The following is a 15,968-nucleotide window of genomic DNA, read 5'->3' as shown; positions in this document are numbered from 1 at the left end:
ACCCCTAATTCAGAGTAAGAGTATCACCTAGAGAATTTGTCATAAAGAATGCATTCTGATTATAAAGAAATAATAAATTTTAGAATAAACTCCCCATGAAGGAAAGACACACCTGCAAAGAGATTGAAGTTGGAGTGAACTAGTGCAATTGAAATGCCAGTGGTCCAGAAGAAAACGGAGTTTGAAGTGAAGTGTTTAAAGAGCAAATGCCCAAGCTCACAGAGGGAGAACCCACACTTTGCTGCGCTGCAGGTCCTCACTGTGTCTCCAACAGAGGCTGCCTTGCTTGGGTGCTAGGTGGTGATAAGTGACACTAAGGGAAGAAAGGTGGGAATCTAACTTGTGTACATAGGTCCAGTTTCTCTTTCAAGGCAGTCGGTAAACACACTTCCAGGCCACAGGAATCCTCTCTATCATCTCAAATATGACCTGAGCTTAGTCCAGGGGGTGCATGAGTCTTGTGTGTGTTATTGGGCCAGCTGCAAAGGAAGACTGAGAGAGGGGAACGATCCAGTTACATTATTAATTCATCTTGTCCTGGTGAATACTAATGCCTGAGAATTTATAGATGAATGTGTTCGTGTCTGAAGCAACTGCTTTCTGAATTTGCTGATCGTGCAGGAGCGGTATGCAAAACGAGAGGAGGAGGAGGCAAGGAAAGGAGGGTGGCTCTAGGACCCATGCGAGCCTTTCCGAGCAGGAGGTGGGAATTTTCCTCCAAGGCAGCAGGAGCCCGAGCCCGGTCTCAGAGCTCCGGCGGAGCCCGCAGGAAGAGCCTGGCACGTCCCCTCCGTAGCCGCGCACCCGGGCGGGACCAGCCCACACCCCGCTCCCCGCAGAGCCATGAACCGGCTACCACAGCTGCTGCTGTGGGTCACCACAGTGGGTAAGGAACTTATTTTTCTTCCCTCTCATCTCTCCTTATTTTGCAAAGTCCCTCTTCTACCCAGAGGCTCAGACTTATTTAATTGCCCTTTCTCTTTTATCTTTAAAACTAGAAAAGCATTATTTTCAGAGCAGTAGGGGACAAGGGGAGATGGGGATTGAAGGTACTGGCATAAAGCATATGTAAAGTAGGTGACATGCAGGAAAATGAATCTTGATTGTAAGTAAATTCTGTTCACTGAAATGAATAGGAGATCTGTAGTTTTAGAAAAACTGCTGCTGCCGAGGCTCTGAAGCTGGAAGCAGGCAGTCGCTGTACAGGGGTTTGGCATGAAACTAACAGCTATACCCTAGGACCATTTTGCTTCTCTGGCTGCTAGATTGTTTTCTTTGGGGCTGTTTTGGAGAGGGTGATAAGAGTAATGCTCCAGGAGTAGTGGAGGTTGCTTACAGGGAAAGGTGTAGTTTGGAAAGGATGCTCTGTCTAAGCAGAGAGTTGAGAGACACGGATGAAAAGAGGAGTAAGTACTGGGACTAAGAAAGATAGACTTAAGAGCTCCCACCTAGAAAGGGTTCTCAGGCTAAGTTTTGAAAGGAATCTTTGTACTGCTCTGTTTGTCACTGTTAGCTTTGGTTCTGAAGTACAGCAAAAGAAAGGAAGTGACAGTAGGAGAGACGAAGAGAGATATTAGGAGGGAAGCTGCAGGAATAGGAGAGAAGTTGGGAGTTGGCAGCATGCATGCAACCAATGATGGAGAAAAAGGTAGGAGTGGGACAAATTTATTACATGTGCACAGTGGCAAGCAAATTAGTTATGAATATTAGGAAAGAAAAGCATCTATCAGGACATGTTGAACTTTTCAGAGAGAAGCAAATACAATAGTAACAGTGTAGATACAGTGACTACAACCCGGCTCTTAGACAGGATCAGGAGACACTTTGTATTTCTCAGTGTAACAGATCGTGTTCCTTTCCAGGCAGGAAAGGAGAAAAGGCAAACAGGTTGCTGGGTGCTGCAGCTAGCTCTTGCTAGAACACTGCACTCCCTCTCTCTGGCTAAATGATGAACTTGTATATATTTACTTTTATATGCAAACACACTGGGATGTCACTTTCTAAGCAGGTTTTATAATTTAGTTCTATTTATAATTGTATGCCAAGGCATAGTACAGAGTTTTTTATTTCAGGCCTTTTCTGGCCTCCTATTTCTATTGGGAGGCAGGAGGCTGTTTTACTATTGAAGGGTCCCAGGACAGGTGTACCTCATGCAAGCAGAGCTGGATGTTCCTAAAGCCTCAGCTTTCATGGCATGTGGTCTCATCAAGAACTGCTAAGTATCTTTCCAGTGTTTTTGGTGGAGGGGTTTTCAACATGCAAGTAATGTTAATGTAAGGAATAATAATTCTATTTACTGTATATCCAAGTCTGTGATATGAAGCATTAGGAAAGAAATTTTTAAAAGGGTGTGTTACAGAGAGAATAAGTAAAGAGCTAAATGAAAATAAATGTACATTTTACAATTTCTGTCCAATCTTCTGCCAAAAATAATCTCAATCACTGGAGGAGACTTCAATGCACAAGCATTTAACTATGTAGCTGCTGTCATAATCTTCACATGGGGGTTGCTTGCCTCACTATGGGGTCTATTGTGGTCAGCTCACAGAGTGTATAGTCAATTAGTTTAAAAACTACTTGTATTACCACTGTACAATTTTTACTGGAGCATATTCTTGGAGTGACTTTACATTTCCTTCTTTATTTGGAAACCCCAAGATCTAAGTGATGAAGGGATTTGCAGGTCTTCTTCTCACTCTCTTATTTTCCTGGCCAGCATACATTTTCTAATGTGCTATATCATAAAATAATTATTTCAAGAGTTCCCATCCACTGACAGCTTTTGGCACACAGAAACACTGGAGGATGTTGCAAGTCCTCTTGGTGCAAAAATTAAGACACTGTGAGAAATTTCAGAAAGTTGTAGAGAACAATAGCAGGAAAAAACCCTCAGAAAAGAGAACCACCAAACTGAAGGTAACAAAAACAGGAAAGGACTTAGTCCACAGGTATACATTGTTCAGTATCAAAGCAACTTCACAGCCTTTTGGAGGCTGAGGTTGTACACTAGCCTCAGGTCTCAGGAGGTGGTTAGGAAGAAAGTGAAAAAAGCCACTAGACAAATGTCTGGGAAAATTTTCTTTTTATTTTAAGCACCAATATTACTTTGAGCCTTCAAATGGGATTATTTTCTTTTGATTACTTGAGCTTGGTAAGGGGTGGTTAGGTCAGTCCTTTTCTGTTCTGTGAGAAACTAGGCTGTGCTTGGCTAGATGTCGTACTCTGGCCTTTGAATGTGGAGAGCCAACTATCTGCAAAATTACAGCACAGCATACATCCTGAGCAAAGCTCAAACACCTTTCCAAATGTGTCATGTTTATGTCATTGCTCAGAGTTTAGCTACTGAGCATAACCACAGTCCATGAGATAATATTAGTAGAGGCACTTTGTCAGTATTTCTTTACAGTCCCTTCCAACACTTGCAGTGCAGCCATCACAGAATAGGATAACTTAGGTTTAATTTCAGCCTGGTGAATTGTTATGGTTTTGGGTTTTGTTCAATCCTTTCTTAAGGCAGAGAAGCATAGGAAGGTTGATGGCAGGTTTAGGAGTAAGACAGCCAGCTTTTTGTTTGTTTGTGGAATGGTATATCAGCACGGCAATGATGAATGCCCCATTCCTGGGTGCTTGCATTTGTCTAACTAACAGTTTTCAGAAGCCCCAAATTTTTCTCTCCCTGGATTTATATACCTCTCAGGACTACGTTGGCCTGTTTTGTAGGAGTATAAACTGGCTTAAGTTTAGTCAGTCCAAATGTGCAGGAAGATACAGGAATACCTTATTTTGTTGTAAGCCAATTTAAAATAAACGAGTACATCTCTTTCACTTAGACAAATGTTTAGTGTTTCACATATCCCTGAAGAAGCATGCCAAGTGTGGAAGGGATGGGACCCTGTGTTCTCTTTTATCCTTAATTGAAAAAAATTTATCTTATTTTCTTCTTCTTGTGCCTATCACTGCTCAGTTAAAGTAGCACATAGGTACAGTACTGATTTCACTTAAATGGTTCCAACTAGAAGAACATTAAATGATCCTTGACATTCGTCATAGGAGTTGTATCCACAGCCCTTTATTGTGCATATGACAGCATGTCTCCATATACAGTGTCTAGTCTGTATATCCAATTCAAGGCACTATGGCTGTCACTGAAAGTCAAATATGGGGTGGATGCCTTGAAAGGAAAACAAGACAGTTCTTTTTAAGCTATAGACATTACAAAGTAGAGGACTTTTTGAAACACAATGGAAAAGAATATGATAAATTTATGGGAATCCCACAGTAAGGGAGCACATGCAGAGAAACATCAGGGATTTCTAAACTGCCTCAGGAGGAAGGACTAAGTTGGAGGAGATTGACTTCAGCTCTAAAGTAACAGAAGTGGCTCACTACCCGATTTCTATGTCTTATGAGCAGCCATAGAAGAAATCCATCTTTCTATCCATGCTACATACCTGCACGGTTTCTAATTAGTCCATAAGATCAAAGTTGGAGAAAAGGATGCCTTACTCCAATGAAGTTTCAAAAGCATTCCTCTCCTACTCCCTGGAGTCCCAATTGGATCCACAGGAGTGTCTCTGTCTTCAGTCTGCCTGTATATGTGAAGGAGATCATGCTGGCTCTGCTGGTGTGTAGAAGTGCATCTGTGATGTCTGTGACAAGAGTGGAGAGAATTTTTTATCTTTAATTAATTTTAGTGAAAATTGCTGATGTGTGAGACTAAGATGCTTCATAAAGCGGTCTAGGCTTTGAGCTGTTACATTTGGTCCTTTGTTTTGTGTGTACACCTGTTAGTACATACTGACACATTCAAATAAATCTACATGTCTGTTTTTTAGGTTTATTTTTTTTTTCACACTTTGGGTCAGAAAAGCCTTGCACTCAGAAATCTGAAATATTTATTTTAAAAGCATAAAACATTACTTCATGTTAAAACTAAACATCTGATATTAACTGTTCTAGTCCAGCACACCCTGAAACATGTTCGTCTTTGCAATTTTATAGAACTTTTGATCCTAAAGATTTTTAGGTTGATCTGTGACAGTTTTTTTGTTTGTTTTGGTTTTTTAAAATTTCTTTGGGCATGCCAATGAATTAAAAATCCTGTATTAAAACTTCACAGTTGTTTTATAATACCACATTCCAGTTTGTACTTAGATTTGTGCATGCAGATAGTTGTCCTTAGGCTGAAGCTCATTACTCTACATGCAGACAGTGACTGGTACAGTTTGTATCTTGATATTGGATCAAATTCCTCAGAAATAAAAGAAACAAAAATAACTTTTTGCAAACCTTTAGTAAAAGCAGAAATACAAAGCAGGTACTGAGAGGAGAGGCAGGTGAGCTCCTCCCAGAAATAAATGGAGAGGAAGGAGCCCACAGGGTTCATAGATAACTTAAATGATGGATGTCTATGGGAATACAGTTACAGCCATCTTGCCTTCTGTATCTGGAGACTTTTATCTGAGACTCCTAAGAGTAAGCATGATTCCTGTATTGAATCCTTAAATCAGAAGAGGAAAATTATGACATTAATTATGTTAATTAATTGGATCAGGCTTATAGTCTTTTCCTGCCTCTCAGCATCAGTCCTTCCTCTTACAATTCCTCTTCCTTCCATTCCATTATAATTGCTCTTCTGCTTCTCTCCTCTACCGGCATGTAACAAACCCAGTGCTTTCATGTAGCCTGCTAACAGCATGCACAAAGATGAAACCCATGGCAGGTAGGAGAGCAGGCCAGCTTGGAAAAGGGGTGAATTGTAGTGTAGGTGAGAGGTGACTTGTAGCTGACAGGTGTGCTCTGAGTGCATAGGCAGAGCAGCTCCCTTACGAGAGTGCTGACCGATCACGCTGCTGGGCTGTGTGTTGCAGGAGGAACACACAGAGTTTTGTTTCAGATTGTGACTCGTTCAGCACCACTAGGTTATGGAGGGCCTGGCCTGGGGAATGTCAGGGTCCTGCCTTTTTGTGCTGCATGCACAAGAAGGAAGTCAAGGTGTAGAACCTTTACAATTCAGCAAATGCCATGTGAAGTCCTCTCCGGACCTCTGCAGTGCTTTAAAGGATTACAGCTCCCAGAGAAGTGGCAGGGTGTCACTGAAGCACTCTGCTTCCCTCAGATGTGCTGTTCCTAAGAGATTTCCTCAAGGTGCTGGACCTCCATACTGTGCCTTCTCCAGTTGTGTCATACCAACACAATGGACCCATGGGGAGAAGTGGAAACAGAGGGACATGACATGAAAGGGAACAGAGCTGACATTCCAGTCTTCCTCACTTAGAAAAGGCAACCCTACCATATGTACTGAGTAAATAGAGAGCTCAGAATTTCAGTGAGATGTTCAGTCGCAGGTCAAATGTTACCTTTTTAGGAGAAGTTCAGGTTGGTTTTCTATATGTTCTCCTTAACACAAAGCTGTCTGTAAAAACATGGAATTATACACAATTTTCCACTTGTTGGTGAAAAACTTCTTAAGATTTCCAGCTGGATTTATATTTACTTTAAGCATTTTGACTGTATGATTGTTGTAGATCTCTGCCAACTGATCTATTCTATTCTTTGTGAAGGTATAAATGTCCCTGACATCAGCACTGATTGAATTTAAAAACCTATTGTACAGCAGCCTGATCAGACTTAGTCAAGATGAGAGTGAAATATAGAATTATAGAATTAAATGCTGAAGCCTTTTCAAAAAGCACAGATTTATCCTTGCAATTCAGATGAACTTTTGCCCTGTCTAATGGGAGAACCGTGTCTTTTAATAAGGCATTACAGATTTTCAGCTAATTGGTATCTGAAATCCCATAAGCTTTGGCTTATCAGCCAAGAATGATGCATTTATTAATGTATTTCAGTTGCTCAGTTAGGGTTTTTTTTTTTCCCCAGTTTGTAGTACAGCATGTGTTTGAGGGCATAAACAGCCAAACTTTCTGGAGTTAGAGCATCCACACCTCTCCTCTGTATCTATGTTTGTGGTGATACATATCTATATATTAAAAATATAGGAGGGATAAAGTAACTGAGCGTGACAGTAATAAATGACATGGAAGGATGTGATGGTGTTCTGTTGTACAGAATTCAGTACAGGAGGTGAGAAGTATCAATTCCTATATTGCTCCTGTGAAGAGTTTTGTGCTATTCAGAAGCCAGTAGAAAACCCAAACTAAAAGTTTTTCCCTGCCTTGAAGCAGAACTGACCATCACATTGGAACTTCAATGAGAATGGAACCAGACAGGTTACTGGTTCTGAGTCACAGTTTTCTGGAATCACAATTTTCACATCAGAGGTGCTGTGGAAGCACCTGCTTCCCTGCAGTGATGCGGGGCTGTTTTGAGTGGCTCTGCAGCTGTGACCAAGACCTTTATCTATATTCTGAGGGTGAAGTCTGCTCATGTGCTTTCCCTTGTAGCTCTGCCTTACAATATCTGCTCTGCTCTCCTGGCCTTAGGAAGGCAGGAGGAAACTGTGGGGACCCACAGAGAGGACAGGAGGTGGCCAAGGCTGGATGGTAAAGCAGGATGGAGGAATTCTGTTCCAATGGAGAAAAGGAGTGCATCCAGTGTGGTTTTGGATTACCAAAGGAAGGTTTAGCAGCTGTCAGCCTGAACTCGAGCAACCTCAGGCAAAGCTGAATTCAATCTGGAACAGAACTGAAAAATGGCTTTTCTTCTGTGGATAATTAATTCGGTGGTTTTGCAGACCCATGTGCCTTGACTAATATTTTAGACAATGTAAGGAGCATGGATGATTATGCTTAGACGCTAATAATACCTTGGATGTCTTGATTTTTTTTTAATTTTCTGTTGTTATATTTAACTACAGTTTAAATTTTCCAAGTATTTTCTGTTTATATTTTTTTCCTACCAAGCTCTGAGTGATTAAAGACCTATTTATTACTTTGACTTCAGCAAACAGACTCACAGAAAAGCATGACTGCTTAAATTTTCCATGGTTTTTAGCATGTTTTTAGAGTTTTCTCTGTGACATTTTGATGTGTACTGTGCCGAGTTCAGATCTCTTTATACGAGTAACACTTTTAAAGTATGTAGTTCACAACAGGAGTATTTTCCATGTTTATAGTCACTGCAGGAACCCGAATAGTATTTAAAACCTCAGAAGGAAGCTTTCTTTAACCCCATGCAGGCAAACAGTTCAGCCTAGAGCTTAGTGAGACACTTGACTTTATGAATATTTTAAACCCTGATAGCACAGTCATTGCTATCACTAATTTTTTCACCTTTCCTGAAGTCCCACATACCTCCTGGGCCTTCAAGATCTATCAGGCTCTTAGAAGAGTGTAAACTTTCCCAGAGTTTGATATTGTGTTTGTCAGTCTGTTGCAGACCTAGAGACAGAAGTCAGTAAAATTTGCAAAAATAAACTTTTGAATTAATTATAAGAAAAACAAGGTGAGTAAACTAAGCTGGGTTTTATTTAGCTGTGTTAAAATGCCTCGTGTTCCAGCTATTCAGAGGGACAGAAAACTGGGAGATGTATGCAGATCTAGCTCTTTTCACTTCCTTTAGTGCTGTGCTAGGTTAGTCTGATGAGATTCAAGAATTTAGCTTCCCTTGCAAAAGCTATTTTCACTTTTTTATTTGCTAAATTTTGGACAGGGCATAGGTTTTTTATTTCTTACCTTCATATTTTGATTCCCACACAATATTTTTTCCTCTCTTGTGTGCCTTCCTGCATAAATATATATATGTGTGTGTGTGTGTGTATGTGTTAAAATTAATGAAAGGAAAAATATGTGGAAAACACCTTTGCTTTAAACATGTTGTCTTCCCTCAGTGGATGCAGTTATCCAAAACTGTACACTGCTCAGGGGTTGCTTGCGATTTTGTGTGTTCATATTTTAATTACCGATTTTTTATGGAGATTACCATTTTTCAGGGATTTGTGCTGCATATGAATACATGGGTTATCAGCTTTGGTAAATCTAGCCAATAGTTATTTTTCCATTAAGTTTCAGAAGAAATTTAATCACTTTTGTACTAAGGTATATGTAGAGTAAGCTGGAGAAGTTATTTTATTACTGGTAGGAATTGTTTTGTGGCTGCAAAAAAAAAAAAGATTATGAGAAGCAACATCCCAATTAATACTGTTATTGATATTTTTCCACTGAGAAAGTGAGGGGTAACTTATATAAAGTTGTTGTTGTTTAATTCCACCCAGCAAAAAGCTCCATGCAGCCATTCACTCACTCCCACACCAGTCAGAGTGAGGGAACAATCAGAAGGGTGAAAGTCAGAAAACTCATGGGTTGGAATAAAGACAGATTGACAAGAAAAGCAAAAAGCCGTGCACACAAAACAGAAGAAGGAATTTGTGCACTGCTTCTGATAGGCAGACAGGTGCTCACCTATCTCCAGGAGAGCAGGGCCCCATCACATATAAGGCTTACTTGGGAAGACAAATATCATCACTCCAAACATCTCCCACTTTTTCTTCCTCCCACTTTATATGCTGATCATGATGCCATATGGTCTGGAATATCCCTTTGGTCCTCTGGGATCACCTGTACTATGTCTCCTCTCAATTTCCCATGCACCTCCAGTTCCCTCACCATAGTGGCAGCATGGAAAGCAGAAAAGGCCTCTATTCTGTAAGGCCTGCTCAGCAAAAATCAAAATCATCTGTATATTATCAACCCTATGTTCAGTGCTGATCCAAAATGCCTGTACCAGCCCTGTACCAGCTGCTGTAACTCTGCCCCAGCCAAAACCAGCATTCAAGTCAATGCAGAATTTCAGAGATAGAAGCGCTGAATCTTCTGCTTGTTTCTTAGGGCTCTTGAGACTGAGTGAACATGGAAGTCAGCATCTGTGTGATGCTGAACTGTGTTCAGTTTGTCTCCAGCTTGCATGTCCCTCTCAACCTCTCTAGGCAACCATCAAGTGCCACGGTCTCATCTCAGCTATGTCAGCCATACTGCAGGGATGCTTTGGAATGATCTAGAATAAAAGCTAGCTTTCTTGGTTTGTACATAATTTTAATGTTTCAGTTATAGTGTGACCCTTTACAGATTGTGTTGGGTACAGCTGAGGGATGTGGTGATTGCTGCACATGGACAAGAAGGGATCAGGCCAACTGGGGCAGAAGGAATTGTTCTGGGAAACTCTTAGTCTGCTGGGTTTTTTTCTAAATCTCTCCCAACAGTCACTGAAAAAATTATCTTGTGAAACCAGCCTGTAGGATTAGACACCTGAATTCAGACTATGTGAATACACTCTGATCTAGCTTAGGATGCCTGCTTTCCAATCTCTGCAAGGGAGCAAGGGCTCAATGCCAGGCTTGTCAGCTCAGTGTCAGTGAGCTGGCAACTGCCTTACGAATTTGTACTACTGTGAAAACACCTACAATCCCATTGTACTAACTAAAAAATATTTGGTGTTGCTGTCATTTAGTACTGGTTTTGCCAGTTTCTTATTTTTGGAACGTGTTAGTGTTTTTGCATATAGTTAACAGAACTTATAACAGTTTATGAGGACAAATTTGGGCTGATAGTCTGAATCCTATCATTGATGCTACAGTGCTGAGGAATGAGAGATACATCATGATGTTTTGTGGTGTTCATGTCTCCCCTTTAGCCCTTTAGACAAAATAGTCTGTTTTCAACTTTGACCTGTACCATTTACAGAGTGTTGTTAAGAGAAGGTGCTCTTAAACATTTATGGGATAGGACTGAATCTGTTCTGAAGGTGGAGAGTGGGGTTTACATTTAACATCTTAAAGGAAGACAGTAAAAAAATTTTGAACACAGGCTTAAGTTTTATGCACAAAATGTTTCATACTCTCTAGTATACATGGAAGTGCTCCCATGAGCTTTTAAAGAAACATCAGCTACATATAAGAATGTTCTTGAGCATGTCTTTTCATTCTTTGTGACACAAATACACAAAGGGGCAAGAAATAGAGCTGGCCAAAGTACCTTTGCATAGTGTTTCTGAGATTTTAAAAGGAAAAAGTATAGCAAGCACTGTTTTCCTGGTTTTTAAATTCTCCAAGCTCAGGTTTCACAGATAGGGTTAAAAATCATCAAATTAAACATATTTATGAGCCATCTGGTTTCTGAGTCTTTCCAGTTTGTGTTTGCTATCCTGGGTAACTATTAAGTCATTTTTGTTGCTGTAATTTTCATGTCATTACATGGCTCCAGAAACTGCATGTTTAAGAAAAACACTGTAGAGAACTGAATTCAGAGTACAAGTATAAGCACTGGCAGCACTGGAGACATTTGTCATTCTTTCAGTCAACCTAACATACTACAAAAAGTAAATGTGCAAAATAAATAAATTTTTTCTTTTAACATGTATCTAAGTTAGGCAATGCAATCTTTCAGCTCTCTTTGCCTACCTTTTTACAATATGGTAAGGACAGTCATAGTTTTTGGGCCACTTTTCAGCCATAAATTTTCCCTATGATTTGAGGAAGATTCCTGAGCCTTGGTGCTGTAACCCTTGTCCTAACTTACCTATTTTATCTCCTTTATTCAGATGTGGTGAGATATAAAGCAGTATATGTTCTAGTTCTTTCAATTAGATCTAGTGCACAGAACTACAGATTTTTTTCCTTTTTATAGTAAAATATAATTAAGGAGAATCTATAACTCCATTTTGGTGGAAATTTGAAAAAAAATTACTTTTTCTTGGAAAAAAAATTACTCTTTCACATTGAATGTTGGGTTACTGATTAAGTTTTCTAACAGCATTGACTTTTCCATTGGTAAAGGGCACAGAAGTGTTTTCCTTAAAGATGTAAATTGGTATTACTCTTCCATAAAGTATCCTTATTTGCTGCTGAGAAGGCACAGCACTGATGCATAGATGCAAAATGCCCTTTTTTTCCTCTGGTGACCTGATTGATATTCTTCATGCCAACTTGGTCATTTGTGACACTGAGTCAATTGTCAGAGTATAGTTTCACCTCAAGAATAAAGAAAAGAGAGGAGATGCCTGTAATTGCTGGTGTTTGTTTTCTAGGAGCAACACAGAAATGCTTGTGCTATTTGAAGGAAATTTTGTAAATGCTACTAAAATACACTAACCAGTTTCTTTTTCTCACTCTGCCTTATCATTTTGACAGAGCTGTGTTATGTTATCAGTTTTCCAAAGTCAAATTAAGTTTTATGGGTTTTGGAACATTTTTGGCTATTTTGTGTGCTGTGCAAAGCCATTTCCAATTCCCTGTACTTTGCTATCTCTGCTGCCCATCTTGCTCTTTTGCATGTGTCTTGGTAACTCTTGCACACAGTGGATAGCAGTACCTGGCATGCTGAGTTCAGTGAAGGGTGCACTGGCATCTTTAGGTCTTGTAAGAAGTACACAGCTTATTTATCTCCTTTTCTTACTTGCACCTGGCATGAGCTTTAAAAAAATGCAAAACAATCCTTTCATGACTCTATGCTTTTACTTTCAAAGCCCAGATTCCCAGATGCATAAAGAGAAAGGATTAAGTGTATGCAAAAAATAAAGCACACATTAATCTGGCTATGCGTGCTTTGGAGCCGGGAGTTAGTTACAGGAGTAGAACATGCCACGATGAAGGGAAGACATTTGAAATCTTGGCTGACAAACTGTTTAATACACTGCTTAAACTTGTGCTCAGTTTCACATTCCACCTTCTTAGCCTCCTCTGGTGTTTGTTTGACTGCTTTCCTCTTCTGGAGTCCAGCTGGCGTTGAAAGGCTCAGGTGTTAGGAAGCGCATTTGGGAGTCTCAGCTGGCACTGGCAGACTCCACATGCTGCTGGAGTACTTGCTGGCAAAGCTGTGGTCCCTGCCTTGGAAGCTGGCAACAATTTCTAGCCGAATAATTGTTAAGTCAGTTAATGATTAAGTGCTGCTAAACCTTTGTGCACCCTTATCTTCCATGCTTATATCCTTTGATTCTGATTTGATTTTCCTTTTTTTGTTTAAATCATTTGGTAAATAACACAGTGAAACTTGGAACTGAACTCTGTTAAAAGTTATGAATTCATATAAAAACTTGCTTTTTGCCAAAACATTTAATTCTGATTCTTTAAACAGCACAAAACACTTATTTACAACAGAAGACAATGCAAATAGATTAATAGAATTATTTAGGTTTGAAAATACCTTTGAATCCAGTTGTTAATCTGACACTGCTAATTACATCACTAAACTATGTCCATGAGTGCCAAATCAACACATCTTTTGAACACTTTCTGGAATGGTGATTCCACCATTTCCTGGGCAGTCTGTCCAGTTCTTGACCACCCTTTCAGTGAAGAAACTTTTCCTAATGTCCAATTTAAACTTCTCCTGGCACAACTTGAGGGCATTTTTTCTTGTCCTGTCACTTCTTATCTGTCAGAAGAGGTCAACCCCCACCTGACTAGAATATCTTTTCAGGTAGTTGTAGACAGAGATAAGGTCTCCCCTCCTCCAGGCTAAAACCCCAGCTCCCTCAGTCTCTCCTTGTAAGACTTTTGCTTCAGAGCCTTCACCAGCTCCACTACTCTTCTCTGGACATGCTCCAGCACCTCAATGTCTTTCTTGTAGTGAGATGCTTCAACATGTGCTTCCAAAAGAATATATTATCTACTACTGATTCTGCAGTTCCCTCTGAGTGCATATGTTGTGCTCTGTCACACCTTCTCATTACTGTAAATAAAGTGAGTTTCATACTCTGCAAAGAAGCAGTAGCTTTTATTGCAATACTAGGTTGTTGTGGTAGTAGGGAAGTTCTTGGGACACTTCTGGTATTTACATTGCCATTTGCAACTTCCCGACACAGACACATTGAGGAGACCCAGAGATGTTTTTCAGGAGAAGCTGGTACAGAAAGGATGTTTTTATATGTGTGGTTCTGTGAAAAATCTGGAAGAATTTCTGTTGACCACTCTCTCCTCTGTTGGGATGATATCTAGTTGAGTACCAAGTAGGCAATGAGAACACCTGACAAACACATACAGAAAAAAACAGTACTACTCAAATATGTATTTGGTCTTTTCCTACGGATGATAATCTGCCAATTACAGCTACAATTTCAGGTTGTTTAGAACAGAAAAGGTAAAATTATATGCTGGATGAGTAGTCCACACATGGTTTACATGTACAGAAAGTGACAGATGTGCTGCATGTGGTGGGCATGACAAGTCAAGAAACCCATCCTTGGTCTGGTAGTGCCTTTCTGGATATCAGAAGAGTGTGCAGTGCAAATGTAGGAATTGTGTGGAATTAAAGAGCCTTTGAGGCATTGTCTGTGTTAACTGTCATAAACTACGTGCTGCTGTGAGTAAAGGACTTAGGTGTTTAATTAAGGACTTCATTGGAGGCAGAGAAGCTTTAGGACTTGTGATTCAGGCTTTTAATGAGGATGAACAGAGAAGAAAACTGCACAAACTCTTGACCTCATGTTGCTTGTTTTCCTTGTGCTGGCTGGTGTCCTGGAAGCAAAGAATGAAGGCTGTCTGCTGTTCTTATGTTGTTCATTTGAGGTCTGAAGAATAGAAATCTCATTTTTCTCCTTTGCGTGGTCAGGTCTGGACTGACCATTTGGCAGTGAAGAAACTATAGCCCCAGGCCAGCAGTAGTCAGACATTGATCTTGAGGGACACTCTACTGGAATATGTAATATCCTTCATAATTCTCTGATAAAAGCCTGGATAAAACAGAAGGGAGCTGATTATCTCCTACCATTTCCTCTCCCATCACCTCCAGAGACTGAGTGCTCTTCTTGTGATTCCAAAAGAATTTAGTACATCACAAGATAAATGGTGGTGAAAGAGGTCTGGCCTCCAGCAGCCACAGTGTTTCATGGATTCACTCTAATAGAATATAGTTTTATTTTCTCTTGCACAAACCTAAGAGCTTAATATGAGATATCCAAAGAATTGAATATTTATGTGTTCTGTTTGTATCTAGTGTGTATTTTATGTACATAAAATACATATATATTTCCATATATACATAATATATATATATGTATGTATATAATATGTATATATATAATATACATATATATTTCCAGATATATCCAGAAATGCATCCAATTATGTTTCCTTACTGCCTGTAAATTAAATAGCTCAGGACTGTCCCAGATCAGTTTCTTTCAGGCACTACTTTTTTTCATTAGTGTTTAATCAAATTACCTGTGGTCTGAAAGGAAGTTAGAAATTTTTCCAATAATCTTCATTTCTTTGCAGACACCCATTCTGGTTTCTCTTGTTTTGCTCTTCCTGCACTGATTGCTCACTGGGGTGGTGGGGTTTTTTTGTGACATTCTCATCTCCATCATGAAGCTTGAGATAGACTGAAACTTCTTTGAAAAGAATGAATGACAGAGACCCCTTTGTCTTAAAACAGATCAGATCGGTGCTGGTGTAGATTATGACCTATCAGCCATTTGGATTTTCTACTCATTCCCTTCCATGAAGCCATCTGAGTGTAAGAACTGGAGGATATTTTCAAAGCAGTTCATGGGTGTTAAAAGTATCAGAATAGCCACAATATTGTTGGCTGTACCACCCTATTGAGTAATTAATAAAGTTGTCAAACCCTTAAACTCACCCTTGTAGTAATGAGGGACAGTAATCTGAGGCCCTCTTTGTCCGCAGGATATTAATTCCCAACTTCACTGTTTCTGTTTTGGGACTGATTCTGAAGGGGTCATTTAAAGGAAAGGAGGAACTCATTATATTTAAGGACTTTGTGTCAGAATTAAAATAAAAGCTTTTATAGGAAATATCCCCACTTAGCTGCATTCCAGCCAGAAGTGTGATATTGTAGCCCAAATATTTCATCTCTAAATCACCCTTCACTCTCTAAACCACACCTCTTGGAGGCCTAAAATAAAATTAATGTAAAGATAAGGATCCTTTAAGTCCTTGTCATTCTTTAGAAAACAACTGTCTGTCTTCTGTTTTATATGCTCTGAGAGCAATGGAAACATCTGACTTATCATGGCCACTGCCTTCTACATTTCCTTACTAGGGGAAAACAAAT

The 15,968-nt window shown here is 39.7% G+C and overlaps 1 protein-coding gene across 3 annotated transcripts in view; it reads left to right on the top strand.

Annotated features, from left to right (window-relative positions):
* Positions 1 to 215: 215 nt before the first annotated feature.
* LTK (leukocyte receptor tyrosine kinase) overlaps positions 216 to 15,968 on the top strand; it is a 92,832-nt gene continuing 77,079 nt past the window's right edge. For 2 of the 3 annotated variants that reach the window (XM_021533465.4, XM_085580285.1), the window contains exon 1: positions 220 to 886. In XM_021533465.4, the coding sequence (XP_021389140.4) occupies positions 844 to 886 (43 nt within the window). In that variant the 5' untranslated portion in view covers positions 220 to 843. Of the gene's footprint in view, positions 887 to 15,968 lie in introns of all 3 variants that reach the window. The other variant, XM_085580284.1, reaches the window with a different exon arrangement.

This window comes from Lonchura striata, chromosome 5 (genome assembly GCF_050655825.1).
Source record: "Lonchura striata isolate lonStrDom1 chromosome 5, ASM5065582v1, whole genome shotgun sequence".
NCBI lineage: Eukaryota > Metazoa > Chordata > Aves > Passeriformes > Estrildidae > Lonchura > Lonchura striata.
Note: the sequence above shows the minus strand (reverse complement) of the source record. Positions and strands in the feature narration are given on the sequence as shown.